The 25,463-nt window shown below is 37.6% G+C and overlaps 1 protein-coding gene across 3 annotated transcripts in view; it reads right to left on the reverse strand.

Annotated features, from left to right (window-relative positions):
- MKLN1 (muskelin 1) overlaps positions 1-25,463 on the reverse strand; it is a 379,029-nt gene that overhangs the window by 6,093 nt on the left and 347,473 nt on the right. For all 3 annotated transcript variants that reach the window (XM_040471936.1, XM_040471935.1, XM_040471934.1), the window contains 4 exons: positions 24,035-24,149; positions 22,735-22,874; positions 15,793-15,895; positions 4,625-4,679 (listed from right to left, as the gene is read on the reverse strand). In XM_040471936.1, coding sequence (XP_040327870.1) covers positions 4,625-4,679; positions 15,793-15,895; positions 22,735-22,874; positions 24,035-24,149 — 413 coding nt within the window. The remainder of the gene's footprint in view (positions 1-4,624; positions 4,680-15,792; positions 15,896-22,734; positions 22,875-24,034; positions 24,150-25,463) is intronic.

The raw sequence follows: 25,463 nt of genomic DNA on the forward strand, positions 1-25,463 counted from the left end.
GTAAAGATCTGCCAGATATGAAAGGTTACACTTGAGAGGAGACAGAGCTGAGGAAAGTTGTTCAGGAAGAATCTTAAGCTTTATCTGTAGTCAATGTTTTTTTAAAAAATACATTAAAAAGGGTAGGCACTAGGAATGTAATATGACTAATTAAAAGGCAGAGCTGGGACAAAAATGGTTACATTGATTATCATAAATCTCACACTCCTAATCAATGTTTCTTTCACTTGATTTTCATCATAAAATGGAATAAGAAATTAATCAGAGTAGTAGAAACTGGTAGAGCTCAATGAGAAGCAGTATAGTTGGTAGTTTATAGAGAGTGAGCTCTGAAGCCATACTATTCAAGTTTCTATCCTTGTTTTGCCATTCACCAGCACTATTCCTGGGCAAGTGTCCCAGTTTCTTCATATATAAAAGGGCCTCACAACAGTAGCTACTTCATAGGATTATTATCTAGATTAAATGAGTTAAGAGATGTACAGTACTTAGAATAGTACCTGGCCCCATAGAAGTGCTCAATAAATACTAGCTATCACTTTATTGCTACTATCATGACTAAAGATAATGACTGCTCTAAAAAGAAAAGTGAAGTATTAGGAATATACAATACTTTTTAACTTAATATCCTATACGGACTAGGTAAGTTTTCCTATTTACATTTTTCTCCTGGATATGTTTATTTATACTTTCTATTGCTAATAATAAATTCACTATTATATAAAAAGTATCTGTAAACATGTGGGTTACAGACAAGAGGTTGAAGAAAGTATCTTTTATTAAAAAAATTTTTTTTCATGTTTATTCATTCCTGAGAGAGAGAGAGAGCCAGAGTGCAAGTGGGGGAGGGGCAGAGAGAGAGGGAGACACAGAATCTGAAACAGGCTCCAGGCTCTGAGCCGTCAGCACAGAGCCTGAAGTGGGGCTCAAACTCATGAGCTGCGAGATCATAACCTGACCTGAAGTCGGACACCCAACTGACTGACTCTCTCAATCTCTCTCTCTCCTTCCAAAAAAAAAAAAAAAAAAAAAAAAGGCAAAATGCTCTACAAGACAGATTTTTTTCCTAGTTCTCACATACCTTGCTGAAAGTACGCTTAAACTGTACCAATGCATACTTTCTGGAACCAAGACACAGCTCTAAAAATTAGCAAAATGTCTGAGTTCAAGCTTAAAAGTGCCCATAGCCACCAGAAGCTCTAAAGATCCCCAGAGGTTATTTTGCTCTGAAGTCTGTCATTTTTCAAAATTAAGATGTCAGCTGTCTATAAATCACTTTCCATTTTTCTAATTCTTTAAGGTATATAGGACATTAGTCGATAGTTAATTCTCACTAGGAGGTTAAGAGAAGCAATTTGGAAGGAAGTCTGTCAGAAACTTTAGCAGAGGCAAATTTTTTAGAGAATTTAGAAAATGAAGTATTTAGTTTATCTATACATGAAAAAAATGTATACAACTAGAGACACTGGGCTGGCTCAGTTGGTGAAGCGTGTGACTCAATCTCAGGGTTGTGAGTTTCAGGCCCACATTGGGTGTAGAGATTACTCAAAAATAAAAATCTTAAAAAATGTATATATCTACACGTGAAATACCCAACTTGATTTCAACTCTAAGTGGAGTGAAGATAAGACAATCTGATGGGAAATAAACAAGAGTCAGGAACTTGAAGTAGGCATGAAACATTAAGAAAAATACATTTTGTTTATAACTAATATACCAAATTTCTCCTTATTAAAATTGGCATAAAGTCCGAATTTGCCTTTCATCCAAACTTACCAGTGTTACAAAGAAGATTACATTTTTTTAAAAATCCTTTTCTGTTTTTTAATTTATTTATTTTGAGAGACAGAGCGTGCACCCAGAGGGGCAGAGAGAGAGGGAGAGAAAGAATCGCTAAGCAGGCTCCGAGCTGTCAGCACAGAGCCCGATGTGCGGCTTGAACTCATGGTTTGTGAGATCATGACCTGAACCCGAAACCAAGTTTCCGATGCTTAACCGACTGAGCCACCCAGGTAACCCAAGAAGATTATGTTTTTCAGGGAGGTAATATTAATAGTACTCTGAATGGGGCACTTACTGTTTTATTGTGTTAAGTGTTCGCCATAATTATTTCACCTAATTCTCTCAACTTAAGGTAAGTACTCTTATTACCTCCATTTTATTTTATTTTATTTTATTTTTTTTTCAACGTTTATTTATTTTTGGGACAGAGAGAGACAGAGCATGAACGGGGGAGGGGCAGAGAGAGAGGGAGACACAGAATCGGAAACAGGCTCCAGGCTCTGAGCCATCAGCCCAGAGCCCGACGCGGGGCTCGAACTCCCGGACCGCGAGATCGTGACCTGGCTGAAGTCGGACGCTTAACCGACTGCGCCACCCAGGCGCCCCTACCTCCATTTTATAAATGGAGAAATTAAGTATTACAGAGGTGACTTGCTCAGGGCACCTGGGAGGCTCAGGTCACGATCTCACGGCTTGTGGGTTCAAACTCCCCATCAGGCTCTGTGCTGACAGCTTGGAGCCTGAAACCTGCTTCGGATTCTGTGTCTCCTTCTCTCTCTATGCCCCTCCCCTGCTCACACTTTTGTCTCTGAAAAATAATAAATAAATGTTAAAAATTAAAAAAAAAAAAAAAAAAAAGAAAGGTACTTGCAAGACGTCACTTTTTTTTTAAGTAGGCTTCACACTCAGCGTGGAGCCCAATGTGGGGCTAGAACTCACGACCCTGAGATCAAGATCTGAGCTGAGATCAAGAGTTGGACACTGAACCGACTTAGGCACCCAGGCACCCCTCAAGGTCGCTTTTTGAAATTAATTTGGTTGAAATTACCAAGTGGCAGAATTGATATCTGAACCTAGATTCTGACTCTTAATCACTCTCCTACACTCTCATCTCTAACTACTAAACATACTGCCTCCTTCAAACACGGTAGGAAGTAAAACCCCACAGGAATTTTCTTTTTGTATTTTTTTCTATTGTTTGTATTGTTCTCAGCGTATCTGAGGTTTGCTTGGAATCCAAGTAAAACAAACTGTTCCTGAAAAATATATTAGCTGGCAGTGAATGGGGAAGAGACCAAAGAAAGGAGTTAAGTTAAAGGTAAAATATTTGCTGACACCAACCTAACATATTTAAATGACTGCCAAGACATTTTTGTTCTAAAGGCTAAATATAAGTCAGCCAGAGACATTTTAGTGCTGCCCACCAATAAAATAGAAATAATGGCCCTGGGCTGTGGTATCCATGCATAACAAGGCACATGTTCATTCAAACAATATCTATGTGCCAGGTTCCTAATTCATGTATCACTAAATCTGTCTCAAATGATGAAATTCACAAGGGTATGGACTTTCTAAAATAATGCTTATACTTAAGTTCTTCATCACAGGGTTAAACTCTCTGTTAGCCTCAAAATATTTGTATGGAAGAGTGCTAAACAATTATCTAAATTTTCAGAGAACCTATGTTTTATAGCAAACTGTGCTCAGTCCTACCCTGTGGAATCCTATGTGTTCCGGAATTAGAACTCAGGACTAGAGGTGCCTCTATCAGTGGAGAAGCCTCGATTACTGGTTATGGAATAAGAAAGGGCAAGACCCCAAGGAAAATTGCTATTCTTTCCCATCCCACTGAAAAACACCAGAATTATATATGTTCTGTTCCTTTGAGGTATAGCTCACCTTTAGGAGACAGAAGGATGATGAAGAAATTAAATTGCTATCCCAAAGTATTATTTTATGCTAGAGATAAAGACTAGTATCTGTATTTCATATACTGGAAAATCTCAATACTACTGTTTAGCTCTAAGACAAATTATAACAGCAGTGGCATGAATGGAATTAATAAGCATTTACCATGTGACTGTATTTTGTAATGCCAAGAGGGGGGCTGGAAATTCCCATACTTCAAAAGCCTACAGTCTTGTTGAAAACATAAAGCTATCATAATGATGTATCCTAACAAAAAGATTCTTGAAAATTCACCTGATTTCTGCTGGATTCTGTAAGATTCCCCACTTCACTACAGTCTAGTTACGTTAATAATCCATTGATACTAAATGAGAGTACTCCTAAATGGAGACTGATGCCCATATCTGGAGTGTCTGAGAAACACTGGAGTTTCAAGTAGAGTTTATCTTAAACAATTAAAATAACAGCATACAAAATTTGGCATTTTCAGGGAAGAGATAATGTATTTTCTCTGATCTCAAAATGATTTTTTCACTGCCTACCCGTCACCAATCTGTTGATTCCACAAAGAATAAACTGAGAGGAAAAATCATCCCACCAAGAAGTGTCATCTAATAGTTAAGTGTATGAGTAGTACACCTACATTCCAAAACCATGCTATACGAGTTAATTTATTTTGATCATGCTTCTACTGCCATGTGTTTGCATAAGAACCCAGCAATTGGTGTAACAGGAACTGCAAACTGACCCATGAACTGGTGACTGATGCTTGGAAAATAACTCTGTAGCAGGTTATTAGAAATTTTGCAGGCTACCTTGAAACTTGTTTTGTTTAGATGAACATCTCGCCTGATGTTTCACTTAAAAGAAACCAAAATCCAATCCCTGAAATGGTAGGGCATGTAAGCTAGATAAACGAGGCTGGAATACTTACCTAGAGCTGTAAAATCTGAACCAGATTTGAATAGAGCAGAAGCTAGGAGCTGAAACTGTAAAAGAAAAATAGAAGCAAATTAGCTGGCTAAGCATATTAGAGAAAAACTACGTGTCAGTTTGACCATTTATTAGCCACTGTAGGTCTCTGCACGTGTGCTGCAGAAGTCTGTTCACTAAATAGTAGCAAGAACACTACATTTAAAAAAATATGCTGATTTTTCTTTTTATTATTATTTTTTAACGTTCATTTGTTTTTGAGAGGCAGAGAGAGACAGAGCGCAAGCAGGGGAGGGGCAGAGAGAGAGAGACACAGAATCTGAAGCAGGCTCCAGGCTCTGAGCTGATAGCACAGAGCCCTAAATGGGGCTTGAACTCACGAACCACGAGATCATGACCTGAGCCAAAGTCGGATGCTCAACTGACTGAGCTACCCAGGTGCCCCAGATTTTTCTTCTTAAAAAAAAAAAAAAAAATTAAATGTTTATTTATTTTTAAGACAGAGACAGACAGAGCATGAACGGGGGAGGGTCAGAGAGAGAGGAAGACACAGAATCTGAAGCAGGCTCCAGGCTCTGAGCTGTCAGCACAGAGCCCGATGCGGGGCTTGAACTCATGGACCGTGAGATCATGACCTGAGCCGAAGTTGGATGCTCAACCGACTGAGCCACTCAGGCACCCCCCAGATTTTTCTTTTCTTTAGACATTTTTTTTTTTTTTTTTGAGAGAGCGAGTGCGCGAGCATGCACGAGCGGGGGAGGGGCAAAGAGGGAGACACAGAATCCCAAGGAGGCTCCAAGCTGTCAGTACAGAGTTTGATGATATGGGGCTCAAACTCACAAACTGTGATTTCATGACCTGAGCTGTAATCAGGAGCTGGACACTTAACTGACTGAGCCACTGAGGTGCCCCAAGAATATACTGATTTTTCTACCAGACTGCTTTCCAAAATACTGGACCAAGTCTTGGAATTACTTTATTTTTAAAATTTATTAAAGTATATATGTACTTATTAACAAATAACGGGTCAACTGAAATTGAGAAAATTTATAAGAACTACTATATTTACTTTAACTTGGGAGAACCATTCATCTTTATCTTGAATGAGGATGGCTGGAAAATAGGTAAGTTAAAGGAAGGAGTAGACCAATGAATAGAATCTCAATGGAATTACTTAGCACTTTGTAAGATCTGAGTGGTTGATATCACTGATTCCTCAAGATGTGCTTCCAGTCTTTAAAATTTCAGGTATCAATCACATCAATATTTGTAAGCTCTGACTTATGGCCTTTTGAAGGGCAGAGACTGGACAAATATTCCAGAAGTAACTATTTAAGCAAGAGTTAGGAAAAAAGGGAACAAAAGGAAGAATTTAAGATACATGGGAAGTGTTCTTGTTTTGTTTTTTTAAATATTCTCGGGGTGGGGTGTGCCTGGGTGGTTCAGTTGGTTAAGCGCCGGACTTTGGCTCAGATCATGATCTCATGGTTCGTGAGTTTGAGCCCCGCATTAGGCTCTTTGCTGACAGGTCATAGCCTAGAGCCTGCTTCGGATTCTGTCTCCTTCTCTCTCTGCCCCTCCCCCAGTTCACGCTCTGTCTCTCTCAATAAATAAACGTTAAAAAAAAATTAAAAAAAAAATTCCCCACTCTTAGAAAATATTCTGCCAATGAAATAAAGACAGTCTCTTTAGCAAGTGGTGCTGGGAAAACTGGACAGAGATATGCAGAAAAACGAACCTGGACCATTTTCTTACACCATACCCAAAAATAAACTCAAAATGGATGAAAGACCTAAATGTAAGACAGGAAGCCATCAAATTCCTTGAGGAGAAAGCAGGCAAAAACCTCTTTGATCTTGGCTGCAGCAACTTCTTACTCAACATGTCTCCAGAGGCAAGGAAAACAAAAGCAAAAATGAACTATTGGGACCTCATCAAAATAAAAAGCTTCTGCACGGTGAAGGAAACAATCAGCAAAACTAAAAGGCAACTGATGGAATGAGAGAAGATATTTGCAAATGACATATCAGATAAAGGGTTAGTATCCAAAATCTATAAAGAACTTATCAAACTCAACAACCAAAAAACCCCAAATAATCCAGTGAAGAAATGGGCAAAAGACACGAATAGACACTTTTCCAAGGAAGGCATCCAGATGGCTAACACACACATGAAAAAAATATCACTCATCATCAGGGAAATACAAATCAAACCCACAATGAGATACCACCTCACACCTGTCAGAATGGCTAACATTAACAACTCAGGCAACAACAGATATTGGCGAGGATGCGGAGAAAAAGGATCTCTTTTGCACTGCTGGTGAGAATGCAAGCTGGTGCAGCCACTCTGGAAACCAGTATGGAGGTTCCTCAAAAAGTTGAAAATAGAACTACCCTATGACCCAGCAATTGCACTACTAGGCATTTATCCATGGGATACAGGTGTGCTGTTTCGAAGGGACACATGCACCCCCATGTTTATAGCAGCACTATCAACAATAGCCAAAGTATGGAAAGAGCCCAAATGTCCATCGATGGACGAATGGATAAAGAAGATGTGGTATATATATATACAATGGAGTGTATATATACTCCATATAGATGAACACAAAGGAAGGGAAGCAAAAATAATAAAAAATAGGGAGGGGGACAAAACATAAGAGACTCCTAAATATGGAGAACAGAGGGTTACTGGAGGGGTTGGGGGGGGGGATAGGCTAAATGGGTAAAGGGCATTAAGGAATCTACTCCTGAAATCATTGTTGCACTATATGCTAACTAATTTGAATGTAAATTAAAAAAAATTCTGGGTATTAGTCCTCTGTCAGATATATCTACTGCAGATATTATTTAGTCTGTGGCTTGTCCATTTTTCTAAAGTCTTCTAATGAAATTTTACTTCTGATGAAATCCAACTTAGCAGGCTTTTTACTTTTAGGGTTAGTGCCTTTGTGTCATGTCCATGAAATTTCTGCCTATACCAAGGTTGTGAAGATGTTTTCTTCTTGAAGCTTTATTGTTTTAGGTTTTATATTTAGGTCCATCTTTTTTTTAAAATTTAATGTTTATTTATTTTTGAGAGATAAGAGCACAAGCAGGGAGGATCAGACAGAGAGGAGAGACACAGAATCCGAGCAGGTTCCAGGCTCTGATCTGTCAGCACAGAGTCCAACACGGGGCTCGAACCCACAAACCGTGAGATCATGACCTGAACCAAATTCAGACGCTTAACTGACTGAGCCACTCAGGCATCCCTAAAATTCTTATTTTTTCCTTCTTCTTCTTTTTTTTTTATTAAAAAAAAAAACATTTTAAAAAATGTTTTTATTAAAAAAAAATTTTTTTTAACCTTTATTTATTTTTGAGACAGAGAGAGACAGAGCATGAATGGGGGAGGGTCAGAGAGAGAGGGAGACACAGAATCGGAAACAGGCTCCAGGCTCTGAGCCATCAGCCCAGAGCCCGACGTGGGGCTCAAACTCACGGACCGCGAGATCGTGACCTGAGCTGAAGTCAGACGCTTAACCGACTGAGCCACCCAGGCGCCCCTGTTTTTGTTTATTTTTGAATGAGAGAGAGACAGAGCATGAACGGGGGAGGAGCAGAGAGAGAGGGAGACACAGTATCCGAAGCAGGCTCCAGGTTCTAAGCTGTCAGCACAGAGCCTGATGCGGGGCTTGAACCCACAAACTGTGAGATCATAACCTGAGCCGAAGCTGGACGCTCAACTGAGCCACCCAGGCACCCTGAAAAATTCTTATTTTGTAATTGTTCATTGCTAATATAAAAATCACTTTTTGGGGTGCCTGGTGGCTCAGTCGGTTAAGCAGCTGACTTCGGCTCAGGTCATGATCTCACGGTCCGTGAGTTCGAGCCCCGTGTCGGGCTCTGTGCTGACAGCTCAGAGCCTGGAGCCTGTTTCAGATTCTGTCTCCCTCTCTCTGACCCTCCCCTATTCATGCTCTGTCTCTCGCTGTCTCAAAAATAAATAAAACGTTAAAAAAAAATAATAATCACTTTTCCCCCCTATTGACCTTGTATTCTGTAACCTTGCTAAATTCACTTATTTTAGCATATTGTTTTGCGGACTGCACAGGGTTTTCCATATACACAATAATGTGATCTATACACACAATTCTGCTTTTCCCTTTCCAATCCATACACTGCTTATTCCTTTTTCTTACCTGATTGCACTAGCTATAACTTCTGGTATAATGCTGAGTAGAGGATGTCTGTTGATAACAGGCATCCTTTCCTTGTCTTAATCTTCAGGGAAAGAGTTTTATAATTAGGAGTGAGAGCTTCATAGATGCCCTTTATGAGATTTAGGAAGGTTCTTTTCATTCCTTGTCTGCTAGTTTTTTGGTTTTTTTGTTTTTTTTTTTTTTATCATAAATGGGTTTTAAATTTTGTCAAATGCTTATTCTCCACTTATTGAGATGATCTAAGGTTCTTCTCCTTCATTCTATCAGTGTGGTGAACGACTGATTTTCAAATGTTAAACAGACTTTATATTCCTAGAATATACTCTCACTTAGTCATTATGCATTAACCTTTTTATATATTGCTGAATTAGATAAAGTTTTATTAAGAGTTTTGCATCTCCATTCACAAGAGGTATTATAGCTTTATAATAACACAAGAGGTTTATAGTTTTCTTTGCCTGTAGTATTTTGGTTGGGTTTTTAGTATCAGTCAAGGTGCTTCATAACAGGATGTAGAAAGTGTTCTGTCTTCCTCTCCTTTCTTAGAGTCTATGAAGAGTTGCTATTTTTACTTCCTTCATTCCTGAATTTAGTGAGATAGCCATCAAGAGTCCAGTTTTCTTTTCTTTCAAAAAACACTTTGAAAGTGTTTTATTTTTTTATTTTAGAGAGAGTGTGGGTGAGACAGCAAGCGGAGGAGGGACTGAGTGGGGGAGAGGGAAGGAGTGAGGGAGGGGGAGGGGAGAATCTTAAGCAGGCTCCCTGTTCAGCACAGAGCCCAATGTGGGGCTCTATCCCAGGGTCCCAGGATCATGACTAGGTGCCCTGAAAGTTGTATTTTGTTTGTTTGTTTTTTAAGCTTATTTATTTTAAGAGAGAGAGAGAGAAAGAGAAAGAGAGAGAGGAAGGGGCAGAGGGTTCAGGGAAAAAGAATTGCAAGCAGGCTCCATGCTGTGAGCAGAGCCCAGTGTGGGGCTGGAACTCAACTCACTGGAATTTATCCTTTACATTAAACCATAAGATCATGACCTGAGCTTAAATCAAGAGTCGGATGCTTAAGTGACTGAGCCACTCAAGTGCCCCCCCAAAGTTTTTAATTACAAATTCAGTCTATGTCTGTAACTGATATGGAGCTCCTTAATATTTTCTAATTCTTCTTGTGTCTGTTTTGTTGTGCCTTCCAAGGAATTTGTCCATTTCAGCAAGTTGAATTTGTTGGTAGTTCATAATATCTCCTTATTCTCTTTTAATATATATAGGGTCTGTAATAATGTTGACAACTTATATTTTCACTATTTTTTTTCTTCCTAAGTTTGGCTATTTTATTCACCTTTTCAAAGAACCAACTTTTCACTTAAAACATTTTTTTCTATTATTTGTTTTCTAGTTCATTATTTTCCGATCTACTTATTTTAGGGTTAATTTGCTCCTCTTTTCTGACATCTAAGGTGAAAGATAAACATTACTGGCTCTACATGTGGAAGGATAGGGAGAAAACTATTATTTTAACAACCTGATTTTGTGGAACTGGTATGTACTGACCTAGGATTTTAACAGGTATCAAGTGATACTATATAATCTGAATAAAGCCAAACCTGAATATCTAAGTATCACCTCAATGTATAAGGCTGGCTGTTCCACAAGCATCTCAAACTGAAGATATATCCAACATTATACTCCTGGTCCCAGTCAGGAATCCCCACCGAGCACCCCAAACTGGGATGACCCACAGACTTCTCATTTCAGTTGATGGTAACTCCATCCACTGAGGCTAGTCACTTTGGCGTCATTTTTTTCAAACACTACATCCAGTCGATGATAAAATTCTGTTGGTTCTACTTTTTTTTTTTTAATTTTTTTTTTCAACGTTTATTTATTTTTGGGACAGAGAGAGACAGAGCATGAACGGGGGAGGGGCAGAGACAGAGGGAGACACAGAATCGGAAACAGGCTCCAGGCTCTGAGCCATCAGCCCAGAGCCCGACGCGGGGCTCGAACTCACGGACCGCGAGATCGTGACCTGGCTGAAGTCGGACGCTTAACCGACTGCGCCACCCACCCCATGTTGGTTCTACTTTTTAAAAAAGTTTTTAATTTTCAGTTAGTTAACATACAGTGTAATATTGGTTTCAAGTGTACAGCACTTGATTCAACACTTCCATACATCACCGTGTTCATCTCAAGAGCATTCCTTAATCTCCATCATTGACTTAACCCACTCTCACCCACCTCCTTTCTGGTAACCGTTAGTTTGTTTTCTATAGTTAAGAGTCTTTTGGGGCACCTGGCTGATTCAGGTGGTAGAGGGTGTGACTCCTGATCTCTGGGTTATGGGTTTGAACCCCATGTTGGGTGCAGAGATTACTTAAAAAAAAGAGAGAGTCTGTTTCTTGGTTTGCCTCTCCTTTTTCTCCCCCTTTGCTCACTTATTTTGTTTCTTAAATTCCACACATTGAATAAAATCATATGGTATTTGTCTTTCTCTGACTTATCCATTTAGCATAATATTCTCTAGATCTGTCCATGTCATTGCAAATGGCAAGATTTCATTCTTTTTTATGGCTGATAATATTCCACTGTGTATACGTGTACACACACACACACACACACACACACACACAATCAATCGATGCACACATGGGCTGTTTCCATAATTTGCCTATTATAGATAATGCTGCTATAAATATCAAAGTGCATGCATGTATCCCTTTAAATTAGCATTTTTGTATTCTTTGGGTAAATATCTAGTAGTGCAAATGCTGGATCATAGGGTAGTTCTACTTTTAACTTTCTGAGGAAACTCTACACGGTTTTTCACAGTGGCTGCACCAGAGTTTGCATTCCCACTGGTGATTCCACCGTTAACATCTACTGAGAATCTGATCTACTCTACTTCTCACTATTTCTACTGCTGCTACTGGGTCTGAGCTACAATAATGCCTTCCTTAGAATTTCTGTGGTCTCCCTTATAGGTCTCTCTGCCTCCATTCTTATTCTCCTTTAGTCTATTCTCAATACAGCAGTCAGAATAAGCTTAGATCTTAGTGATCTTAGGTAAGACATAAAGCAGATCTTATCACTCCTTAACTGGCTCCTTATTCATTCAGAGTGAAAACCAAAGTCCTAACAGTGACTTAAGAAGTCATTCACCATAGGATTTCCCAATCCCTGCTCTTACCTCTCCGACCTCATCTCTGACTCCTCTGAACATTTTTACCTCTGCTCTAGCCACAGTGGCCTCCTTGCTGTTCTACACAAAGCCAGAATGTTCCCACCCTCAGGTCCTTGTTCTAGCCCTCCCTTTGCTAGGAATTATCTTCCCCAAATTAGCTGCTTAGACTCTCTCACACCCTTCAAGTGTTTGTGTGCAGCTCATTTCTAAATGAGGCCTGTTATGATCATCCTACTTAATACTGCAACTGCCTAATTCTCACCCCTTCTAACTCTGATCTCCCTTTATTTACCCTTTTTATCTCTTTTTAATTTTCTTATTATACCTATTTCCAGTGTACTATATAACTTATATACTTTATAAACTGTACTTTATAATTTGCTATATAATAGTTTATTGTCTTTCCTCAGTGGTAGTAATTACCACCCAGGAAGGTATTTTGCTTGGTTCACTAATGTACCTCTTGTGCCTAGAAGAATGCCTGGCATATTGTAAGGACTTAATACACATTGGTTAAATGAATGACACCAGTACTTTGGAAGCTCAGTAGAAATATAATTAATACAAAATGGGTAATACTGGCTGAAAACTTGTTTTTCTCATTCCTTCTCTATTATAGAATCTTCTGAAAATGGCAGAAATAATTTAGGCAACCTTCTCTTGGGCCTTTTCTAGAAAATTATATGATTTTCATAAGGTTTATCAGGACCTCATTGCCAATTTAGAATCCATGTTCTGGAGACTGAAAGAAAGCAAAGAATCATTATTTGGTATATAGCTGGTAATCCACCATCATTCCAATATAGGCACAATGATGATCATCATCATAATAGGTGCCCCCCAAAAGAGAACCACTTTTAGTTGCTGATACAATCATTTAATACACAGGGAACAAAAACAAGTTACTACAGAAAACAGCAGTAAGGTCTGTTTTTGATAAGTGGAACAGTATGTTATAAGGAGAGTGAAGATCTCTATGCCTTACTAACAAATACTGTGAGTATATATCCTAGAACTGTCACCAAGGGATTTCTTTTACCAAAACAAAATCCATTCACACATTTTAAAACAAAATAATAATCTCACAGACCAGTAATTCTCAATGTCAGGAGTGTTTTCAGTTTTCTGTTACATAAGAGCAGACAGAGCATCTTAGGGTAAGGGTATTGTTTTGAAAAAGTTTAGAAGTGATTCAGATGCTGACACACATGTGCACAGCACCATTTTAACTAACTTCAACTAGGGCTAAACAACTCTTAACAGATACAGCTATTAAGAAATGGAATGGGGGGCGCCTGGGTGGCTCAGTCAGTTGAGCGGCCAACTTCAGCTCAGGTCATGATCTCGCGGTCCGTGAGTTCGAGCCCCGCGTCGGGCTCTGTGCTGACAGCTCAGAGCCTGGAGCCTGTTTCAGATTCTGTGTCTCCCTCTCTCTGACCCTCCCCTGTTCATGCTCTGTCTCTCCCTGTCTCAAAAATAAATAAAACGTTAAAAAAAAAATTTTTTTTTTTAAAAAGAAATGGAATGGAAGTCTGTGGCATACAAAATCATAATTTGAAACTACTGAGGAAGCGATAAAAAGAGAAACCTGCTACCAAAATTTAAAAAATGGCTCAATTTGAACTCAAGATACCTCCCTGTCCTGGCTTTTCCCATTAGCTTAGCTTTAAGAACGAACTGTTCTCTTTGGCCTACTTGCAGCTGGCACAATTGAATTTATTTACTTTGCAATATTTTGTTTTAAGTTTTTAAGTCGTTGGGTGTTTTTTGAGAGAGAAAGAGAAACGGGGGCGGGGAGGGGCAGAGAGAAAATCCCAAGCAGATTCTGCAATGTCAGCGCAGAACCGGACTCATGGCTAAAACTCACAAACCGTGAGATCCTGACCTGAGCTGAAGTCGGATGCTTAACTCATTGAGCCACCCAGGAGCCTCTGTTCTGGCTTGGTTTTAAAAAATAAGAGAAAACAAAACAAACCAAAACAAAAAATAAGAGAAAAATGAATGTTCCCGGTAACAGCCATGTCAGAATAACTATGGAGAAAACACAAGGAAATTTATTTATAACGTTCAAATGCCTGGTCTAATACAATGCACATTAATGGGCTCTTTACAACTATGTTCAGTTATAAGCCATAACAGATTAAACCAAACATATTCTGCTACTTGGGGATAATTCCCCATTTCAAATAGTATCATGAATTGATTGAAGACACAAGGAAGACAATTAACTGTCCACCTTCAGATGGTCCTAAATTGTGTTCTGCTGATTCTCCACCTAGGGAAGGGTTACAAACAATACTACATAAGAGCAACCATGAAAGAGAAGCTCTTTGTTTTGGTGCCAAGGACACACAGGTTCTACTGCTTGAAAGTACAATGAACCTGGTACCTGAAAGTGATTTGACATTAAATCAGAAGCCTGTGTTACTGGGGAACAAAGAAAAGCACTGCCTGATGTTGCTATTACAAAGCCAAAGTGAAACAACAGATAACAGGGAAGTAGATGGAAAGGACAGAACTAGATATCGTCAGCACCAATTCTGTGAGTAGAAGGTAAAATGGATTGCAGTTCAGATGTTGCAAGATGAACTATGAACAAGGATGCTTGGCAAAAGTTAAAGTGACAAAAGAATCTCAGAAGTTAGTAGGAAGACCAGCTATGACTATGAAATTCACTGCAGGTATATTCACACACCACAGATAAGCAAATATTCCCCACAATGGGGGTACAGATTACCCCTAAAAATATTATATCTTCTCCTTCCCTCCCATATTAGGTAACCACCACCACAACAACAAATCCCTGAAAAGTAATGACCTGCTATTAATTCTCAAAGTTAGGGACTCCTAATGAATGAAGTCAGTAGAATGTAGTCCAACTATCCTGCTATGACATCAAGGTAGAAGGGATTCTAACTCCTACCAACCTCTCTTCACTTTGTCCCTACAAAAGAGGAGAGTTTTCTTTCTTCTCTTAAGGGATTTTGGAGTACCAACAGAAAAGTTCAGGGACATGCGGGAGGCTCAGTCGGTTGAGCATCTGACTTCTGATTTTGGTTCAAGTCATGATCCCAGGGTCATGGGATCAAGTCCCGTGTGTGATTCTCTCCCCCTCTGCCCCTTTCCCCTGCTCACACTCTCTCTCTCTCTTAAAAAAAAAAAAAAAAAAAAAGACTCAAACTGAGGCATGTAATCCTTAAGTGAAAGAGGCATGGGACTATGAAAGCAAAAATTTCTATTTGCTTCCCAACACACAAAACTAAAGTCTAAATTAAAATTTTAAACCTGAGAATCCTTTTCTGAATGGATCAAGGGCTTTGTGTGTGACCTGAACCTTTTGTTATCACATGCAAGTAAGCCTTTTCAATTTTTATTTCATCTGCTCTGTGCCACTTTATTATTTTTTTTCAGAGATGGAGAGAGAGAGAGAGAGAGAGAGAGAGCGCGAGCGAGCGAGTGTGCATGTGCACGTGTGCATAAGCAGGGGAGGGGCAGAGAGAGAGAGAGAGCGAGCGCGCACGCCAAGCAGGCCCCATGCTGTCAGTGTGGAGCCTGACGCAGGCTCGAACCCACAAACTGAAAGGCCATGACCTGAGCTGAAATCAAGAGTCAGAGACCCAACCGACTGAGCCATCCAGGTACCCCCTGCTTATGCCATTTTAAAAATTATTAGTGTCATCCCATTTTCCCCATTTTCCTTTAAACATCTAAGAGCAAAATCAGCAAGCAAGAGTTAGAAAGACTTTTTTTCTTTTAATGCTCACTTTCTGAAGTTTATTATCACTTTTACCTCTTTTGTCTCTTCTGGGTCTGAATGATCCACAGTTATATAAAGATCGTTTTGTAAATATTTCAGAGCACTAAGGGGATCCATTTGGGCCTTTTCTTCAAACCTAGAAAATGTAAACAAGAACAATAATTGTCTGGAGTTATGGGAAAACATCAGAAATGTCATTCAGACCTGGAGTAGAATATTGTGTCTAAGGAGTCACTGTAGATATCTAAAAAAAAAAAAAAACACCCCTGTGTTTGGGAATCCAGAAGTAAGAATACTGCCATGGAGACAGTACAGCTGTGGAGTTCCTGGAGATGTCATGGTGATGCCAGGAGGTCACAGGCAGCTGTGGAGTGAGAGACTGGGTAGGAGTACCTCCTACCCTCTTCTTAAAACTACAAGCTAAGATTAAATCAACTACAAAACATAGTGAAAATGTCAAATATTTTACATAACAAAACTGCAAAAGAGCCAAATATGTTTCATGAGAAATAAGTAGAGATAAAATAAAAATACTTGATTAGATTTGTGCAATATACATTCCATTAGAGGTCCTTAACAGGTCAGAAACAGACATGAGTATACTTTCTTTTCACAAGTATCATGGACACTGATTGAATATATATATATTTTTTAAATTGCTCAAATATTTTTAACAAGATTATTTCCTGTCTCAGTCAATAACAATAACAATTGTAGCAACCACTTATCAAGTATGTGTTATATGCTAGACAATGTATCAAGTATTTTACATATATTAGTTCATTTATCCCCGTTACGATGACGATGTTTTATTATCATTTTTTAAAAAACAGATAAGAAACTGAGGTTCAGACAACGAATTTGGCCAATATAAGAGCTAAAAAAGAAACAATGCGTTAGTTCTACAAAAGAATAAAAGTCTGCTTGGGACTATTTATCTATTTAAATAAGATACTATCCCATTGTTATAATTATATATGGATTTATTAATAACTAATAAGTTAGGATGTTTTTCAAAATATTGTATAGAGAATAAGTAGAGAAGACAATTTCATTTGGGTGAGGAAAATAATGAGACTTTCACAATGGTGTCCAGGCTGATGGCATCAATAATTTCCTGTCTTTAAGAGTTAATCTCAGTGATAGAATACCTGTATTTCAAGCAGGGCAAAGACTAGCAAAATATTACAGCTGTATTGTATCAGATAAGTGCCATGATTGTCAGTTAGCCTTTAAGCCCTCGGATGAGAGAGCTCCTTGGGCAGAGGTCATGTTACTCTACCATCTTGTCCAAAATGGTTTAGACCAGTTTTGCACCTGAGACGAAAGCAATCCTCTCAAGCTTGATCAGTTTATAAAGTGTCCTGGCAGAATTATTCCCAATAGGGATACTATCTCCAGGGAGCCCTCTCTAAGAAGGTACTCTCTTAAAGAATCTGAACGTGAGATACACAAGGACACAAAAGGCACACAAAACACACAAGTCAGTAAACAGAAGGCACAACATGGTAGGTAGATTCCTTCCCTTCCTACCCCTCTTTGCCTTCCTTTGTTCCTATCTACCTACCTATTTATTTACTGAAGCTACATCTATCGATTCCTTCCTTCCTTCCTTCCTTCCTTCCTTCCACCCACCCACCCACCCACCCACGCATGGATGGATGGATGGATGGATGGATGGATGGATGGATGGATGCTAGGTTAGGGAAAGCAGAGACTGTAATAACCAGCAGAACAGGAGAAGTAGGTGGAAAGAAGCAGAAAGACAAGAGGCTGAGTTACAAGGAAAGCTATTATAGTGGCTCCTCACTAGAATTGTTCTAAGACGCTAAACGATTCTCCATTAGGCCTCACTGTCCAAATGCTGAGGGAATGCCTTAATTCTCTGGATATTCTCATAATCATTTCTCTTCTAGTGAGGGATCCTAAGAATGTCTTTGTCCTTTGCTACCTGAAATAACCTAACCAACGTGCCTACCATCCTATTAAATCCAGTCAAGAAACCCATTTTCCCGGAAGGTATGTTTTCACTCATCTTTTTTCTAAGCTTTCTTTAGCCTGCAAAAACTTATCATTGGACTTATGTCTGCGATCTAGAATTCTATTTAGGCCAACAACTGGACCCTGTACTGAAAGGAACAGGAATTAATCCTATAAAAAAGTTTTTCTTTTGCTCCTTTCTACCCCCAAATCATCGACAAATTTGGAAACTTGAACGTTACAAGAAAAAATAATAGTGGCACTTTATTTACTGTATTGTGCAGTACCATTAAGAATAAAGACAGATTTCTTGGCATACAATATACTTCTCTCCCTCTAAATTTATATTTTAACAGAATACATAAATGTTTTCCATAAGAACACCAGAAATAAACAAGCTAGCCCAGTAGTATAGGGTAAGGTTTCATATAATGAAATACTAGGTATCTAATATGAAATTTAAATTAAAAAGGTAATTTTCATGCTCTACTCAATTCATATAAAACAACTTCTGTTTATTCTGCCTGCAATGTATCAGTGTTCCTCAAACTCCTGAATTCATCTAAGAGTTGGTATAAAAAGTGGTCTATGTTTTTTTCAAGTATCTAAAACAGGAGTGCCTGGCTGACTCAGTCGATAGAGCATGTGATTCTTGATCTCGGGGTTGTGAATTGAAGCCCCACACTGGGGGTAGAGATTACGTAAAGATAAAATCTTAAAACAATAACAAATATAAAATAAATATAAAATAAAATAAAATAAATAAAATAAAATAAAATAAATAAAATAAAATGGGACTTTTATTGTATGTTGAAATTAGTAGCAGACAAGATTCTCAAGATGCCCTAGCTGCTCCCTGAGTGCTCTCCTCTCCTACCCATGTCCAGTCCATCAAGATATTCTGTTGGTGCAATCTTCAAAGCTTATCCAGAATCTTACTGGGCCTTCTTGATCTCTTTTATGGAGTGTCTCTTCCTCCACCTTCCCTCAAATGGTGATGGTCTTCAGAGAAGGCCTGACATCTCTCTACTCTTCTCACGCTCTTGAAGCAAATTCCTTTTCCTTGTTGATGACTCATAAAGGTAATAATCGGCCCATGCCTTTCCTCCAAATGCTAACAGATGATCTCTAAAACCTAAAGTGCACTGAACTGAACTCATCTTTCCCAACACACGAACCTGTTGTTTCTGAAGAATTCCTCATCAAAGTGAAAACAGCCACAACCTTTTACTCAGTTCTTTTGGAAGAAAACCCAGAATGGTTTTATTAAAAGAAGACTGAGTGTGTTATTATTCTTCTACATAAAATCTTTCAATGCTTTTCCTTTCATTCAGGGTAAAAGCCAAAGACTCTTCACCAGCTGTCCCCTTCTTATCACTCTGACCTCATCTCCTCCCACAATCGCCCTACTCATTCTACTTCCACCACACTGTCTTCCTCAATTTATTCCTCAAATAATCCAGGCATATTTTTAACCCTAGAGGCTTGTCTATTACCTATCTGGAATACTCTTCTTCTCAAATATCTACATGATTCATTCCCTCCTGTTCTTCAGGTCACTAGTCAAATGTCACCTTTGCAGTGAGGTCTATCCTAATATTCTTATTTAAAAATCATCTGTACAAAATAGTTCTTAACCTGTTTTAGTTCATTATACTTATTAACATAAATTTATTATGTTTATTACCGGTCTTCCTTCCTAAAATAGAAACTTGGGGCAGGAATTTTTGTTTGTTTTCTTCACTGACATATCCACAGAGCCTAGGACGATGTCTAGCACACTGTAAGTGCTCAGTTAACTTTCTTAAATAAATAAAGTTTCACTGATGTTTATAAAGACCCTTAGGTGAATGCTTTGGTCATTTTATACATGAGCAAAGTGATCTCCAGAAAGATTAAGTTACAAGGCTTGAAGATCAATCTAAGGTTCAGGTCTAGTACTTTTTCCAACATAAGACATTAGCTCGCAGCACTAATGTCAAAAAGTCTCACAATCAGAAAAAAAGAATACTGTGCTCCACATTTTTATGCTACTATTACTATTCTAATTGAAAATAATCTATATAAATGGATGGGGGGGTCTTTAAATATTCTTAAATGCTCCTTTTCTGGCTTTTCTGGTTTCCTTCTGAGATGGGCTAGCATACTCCTTTTCCCATGTAGAAAATTTCAAAGGCTGCCTCTTTGTTCAGTCACACAAACTTGTTGCTTCTCAGCTTCAGTTACTATTTATGAACCATTTTAATATTCAGAAAATTTGAGTCTTTTACCCTATATTTAAAGTTTTAAATGATTTGTTACCAGTTATTCTTTTATTCATTATCCACTTGCATTCCTTACTTTTATGCCTTTTTAGCAGCATAAGCCACTAACAATGATGTTTGTGCTTTATTAAAATTTAAAACATGCCATAATATGTAATATTTCAGATTCCCACAAATTGTCATTTAGTCTGTCCACGGATACATTTTCTTTTTTTTTTTTAAATGTTTGTTTATTTTGATAGAGAGCATGAGTTGGGGAGGGGCAGAGAGAGAGGGAGAAAGAGCGTCCCAAGCAGGCTCCACATTGTTAGTACAGAGACTGACATGGGGCTAGAACCTACAAACTGTGAGATCATGACCTGAGCCAAAATCAAGAGTCGGACGCTCAACAGAATGAGCCACCCAGGCGCCCCCAACTGATATATTTTCAAAAGAGAAAAACAACTGTCAAAGATTAAAAAAATAAGAATACTTCTTAAAATGGCTTGGCTGTGAGAAAATGAATAACCCTACTTATTTCTGGAAGGAATGAAAATTAACTTTCTGGAGGGCAACTGATAATTCATCAATTCTACCAATATCCTACAGAATTTTTAGATAGGGGTACAGATGGAAGAATATAAAAATATTAAATACAGTATTACTTATAATAGCAAATAAGCTGGAAATAATCTAAATATTTCATCCAAGTAGACTAGTTAAGTAAATTACACATAAAATAGAACACTATTGCAGTCATTATAATCATAATTTGTATTAAGATGGTGGTATTTGTAATATATCATTCATTAAAAGAAATCAGATTCAAAGCAATATGATTCCTGTTTTTCAGCTAAACAAAACAAGAATCTACGTGTGCAAATATAAAACTTACAAAACAGTAAGTTGTTTTTTCCTCAATAATGGGATGATGATTCAATTATTTTGAAGGGTAAGAGGACTTTTTTTTTTTAATTAACTATGCATTAATTTTTTTCAATTAAAAGCCAGAGGAAAGTGGTTATAAAGTGAGTTCCAATTCTTTACATATAGTACTAAAAAATCTCCTTTAATCTAGGGGCACCTGGGTGGCTTAGCTGGTTAAGTGTCTGACTTTGGCTCAGGTCATGAGCTTGCAGCTCATGAGTTCGAATCCCACATCAGACTCTCTGCTGTCAGTGTATTGGTAGAACTGATGACCTGCTTCATGTCCTCTGTCTCCCTCTCTCTCTGCCTCTCCCCCACTAGCTCACACCTCTCTCTCTCTCTCTCTCTCTCTCTCTCAAAAATAAACATTAAAAAAAAATCTCCTTTAATTTCTAATGGGCTTTTGGTCAGGAAATCTTTTAAAAAGAGCTTAACTTAATATTCCAATTACCAGTTGTTATATATGTAGTAGAAAAAGAACACTAAAATTTCCCCAAATTTGTCTCATCCTTATAAAAACTTAACTTTAACATTAAGTAAAATATTAAGGAATAACATTTTAGCAATGTAAACATTAGTTGACAGTGCCTCATGAAATCTTATTAATAAAACAGAATTTATCTCTTGTCATCCAGCCAATGTGAAGATTCAGACCCTTTCTCCTGTAGATTCTATAGGAAATACAATAATTTATTCACAGTAATGCCAAAGTAACAGAATACCTAGCTTCTGTTACTAATTTTCCTCTCAGGCACAACTTGGGAAAGCAGAGAAAGGAACAGTAAGTAAACATGATATGATAAAGGAAAACAGTCTAATAACTTATGCCTACTTATATTCTATACAAAACATAAATACATTATATATAACAGACATCTGAACGTGTCTGTGTATATAAGTATACACAAAGACATCTGTGTATGCATGTGTGGTAGTCACAGTGGCAGTAAGGTGATGAACTCTGGAGTTACAATAGTCAGATCACAACCTGGCTGTGTCGCTTATGGCTGAGTGATCCTAGATGAATTATATAACCCATTTAAAAACACCTCATTTTTTCTTTTGCAAAATAGTGATAATAACAGAACTTATTCAATTACCTTATTATAGGAATAATATACAAGATCTAGCACACAAAAATTGCTCAATAAACAGTAGCTATTATCATCAAAGTCTAAACTCTTTCCAAACTATAAATTTTTATTACCACAGAACACTATCAATAACCAAAAGGACACACATGCTTTTCTACATTTTTCAGTAGCTTATCACTCACTACTAAAAAGCAAACATGACCAGGAGATATATATGAAAATGTTTGCTGACATGATTTTACAATTATATGGCAAAGATAATGGACGTAAAATCACAATCATATTTGAAGTTGTATTGTGAAACACCAGATCAGATACCATTTAGTCAACCATACCATCACATCCACTGTTAAGAAAGCTATCAACAGGCCAGGCATACAGCAAGAATCTAGAACTGATGTGATTTGTAGTGATTAGGCCGTGAGTAGTTACTGGAAGGTTAGGCTCATCACCTTCATAGAAATTTCTTCCATTTAACAGTTTCAAAATTTCCTTGTTCTATATTTAGAAAATTTTAGCATCAGTACGTATTTTCACTTTGTATCTTCCTTTGAAAGAGGAAAGCAAAAATAAGGAAAACAACAGGGTAGTTATAAAACTCATGATCTTCACAGTACGTACACTGTCATATTACTAAATTTCCAGAGACAAAGTCATATCTTCAAAATTTAGGTAATACCAACAGTAGCTGATAATGTTAAATAAAAGTTTTCAGTGAATTATTTTTATACCTGTGTTTTCTAATCAGGTACTTGCAGTGCCTCAGTAAGTAATCTTTTGAAGGCCTACATAACTTCAGTGACCAGAAGTCATCTAATCTCATCTTTGGGGAGCAAGATTTTCCTGGATTCCCACCAAATAAATAGTGAACCTATAATAAACAAAACAAGCCACATTTTAAGATGCAAGCATACTCAAGAAGCTACGGAAGTCCTAATAAAATTTCTTCACTTTGGTAGCCGTGTGTAACAGTAGTAAAACATTACTGCATTTCTACCAAATGTTTCTTTTGATTTTTCTTGTTCCCATTTTACTTTAAAATCCTATGGCTACTTCCTTAAATACTCTGCATTTTATGTTAAAATGAGTTGCATTACCACAATTATACTGACAATGGAAGACCTGAAGCAAAAGCAATGACAGTAAGAAGCTAATCCAAGATACAGAGTTTATTTAGGGCAATAAATATGGGGATTATTAATTTAAACAAGTGCTGGTCATAATAACAAACAAGAGGTTTAATAAAACTCTGACACACATGTTGAATCACTGAAGGTCAAGAGGAACTAGAAACTTTTTAAATTTTAGCATCTTAATTTTTTTAGGCTTACTGCCAAATATTAAATGATGTATATAATTGGTGATACTTTTTAAAATATTATATTATTCAATACCAAAAAAAGGAAATGAAAAAGGAATACAATAATGATTTCACTATTATAATTTTAGTGATATTCTGTACTTATACAAAGTGTTAAAGCAGTTCCTGAAATTTTGAAAACATTCACTGAACTACATGTAAAGTTTAAGGGAGACATAGTTTAAAGAAACCACTCTGAACATTTAGTGACTCTAAAACTTCAGAATGCAAGACTGTTTTCATGAGGCCAATTGAAAAGACACATCACTCATAAGGGAAAAAAGAAAGACTTCGTACACAATGGGAAAATCTAAAGTCAGAAGTTACATATACTTTTTCATATCATGGGACAAGGTATCCTAATGCTAAAAACTGTACATCTTTTACTTGGGTATTCGTAGTGCAGAAATAATAGGTTATACTATGAATCTGATCTATGCAGCTACAAAGCAAACAGAATAAGTGCCAGGAATTTTGGACTATGGAAAGTGTTTATTCTATTAAGGGGTTTAGAGAGAAATGATATTGAATGTCTGCTACATATTCTATGGATGTCTGCTATGTATTATAACTTTTTATTCAAATACACTTAAAAATAGTAAGAAACCTATTTTGGGATTCTTTCAGATTATAAGTCTTGGAAAGTTTACAGGCCGATGCAGTTAGGGTACCTTATGTAACTCATCATATACAAGCTGATGGGCAAATCTTGGACATGGCTCTTCCTCCTGAAGACTTTTACTTGGATTATCTTTTGCAGCTTGATCGTTCTTATAGACGCAAGACCTGTAAGACAGTACTTTTAAGGCATTCTATCCTTAACATACATAATGTTTATATATATTCTATCTATAACATACATAATGTTTATATACTTAGCAAGCAAATTAACTGGACGTCTAATTACCAACAAAAAATTTATAAATTTGTTCACATCAAATCTTAAAAGTTCTGGTCATTCTCATACAATAATGTGAATTTGTTAGAATTAAGTTCTTATGTTCTTTTAGTGTCGATCCAAAACCTCACTTAAGAACAACCTACTTCATGTTATGAAACACAAACAGCATATATGAAAGCTCAAACCAAAGTCTGAAAGAGAAGATAATCCCATCTATTTATTCACAATGAAAAACTCACAGATTTCTTTCCGTTTTACTGCTTAATATAAATGTTCTACTTAGAAAATAATAAATTCTAGGGTGCATCAGTGGTTTACTAGGCTAAGTGTCTAACTCTGGGTCTTGGCTCAGGTCATGGGATCAGGTCGTGGGATTAAGCCCCATATCGAGCTCTGCATTGACAGCATGGAGTCTGTTTGGGATTCTTTCCCTTTCTCGCTCTGCCCCTCCTCCACTTGTGCTCTCCCTCTCTCTCAAAAATAATTAAAAACAAATTCTTAAAAAAAGAAAAGAGTAATTTCCTTAGTTGCTCTGGGCACATAGTTCTCTGAAGCGCCTGTGTTTGTAAAATATCCACTTACGCAGTAATCACAGAATATTAGAACAGGATTCTTTAGGCCAGTGTTTTCTGAAGCAAAACGTGCAGATACTCTATAACAAAAAGGTCCCGGTTTGAAAACACTAAATAATACCCCCTACCCTGCTCTACTGAAATCACTTCCTTTACCAAAACTAAGACCACCTGGAAACATGAAAAAAACCATTTTTCTCATGTTCACACATCTACTTGGTAGCAAATTCTAGACTAAAGTATAATTCTCTTGATTTCTGGACCAAGAATCATCTACTAACTGAAAAATTCAGAGGTAAAATCCATTCACTGAACATCATTGTAAACACAGGCACCAATATTGACTTCTTTACCCAATACAGGCATGCTTCAGAGATATTGTAGGTTTGGTTCCAGACCACCACAATATTTTTTTATATAAATATTTATTTTGAGAGAGAGCGAGCAAGCACAGATGTGTGAGTGCGAATGAGGGAGGGGCAGAGATAGAGAGAGAATCCCAAGCAGGCTCCACACTGTCAGCACAGAGCCTGACATGGGCTCAATCTCACGAACTGTGAGCTCAAGAGTCAGACACTCAACCAAATCAAGAGTCAGACACTCAACCAACTGAGCCACCAGGCGCCC

The sequence above is a fragment of the Herpailurus yagouaroundi genome, unplaced genomic scaffold (genome assembly GCF_014898765.1).
Source record: "Herpailurus yagouaroundi ecotype Mexico unplaced genomic scaffold, PumYag 100, whole genome shotgun sequence".
Taxonomy (NCBI): domain Eukaryota; kingdom Metazoa; phylum Chordata; class Mammalia; order Carnivora; family Felidae; genus Herpailurus; species Herpailurus yagouaroundi.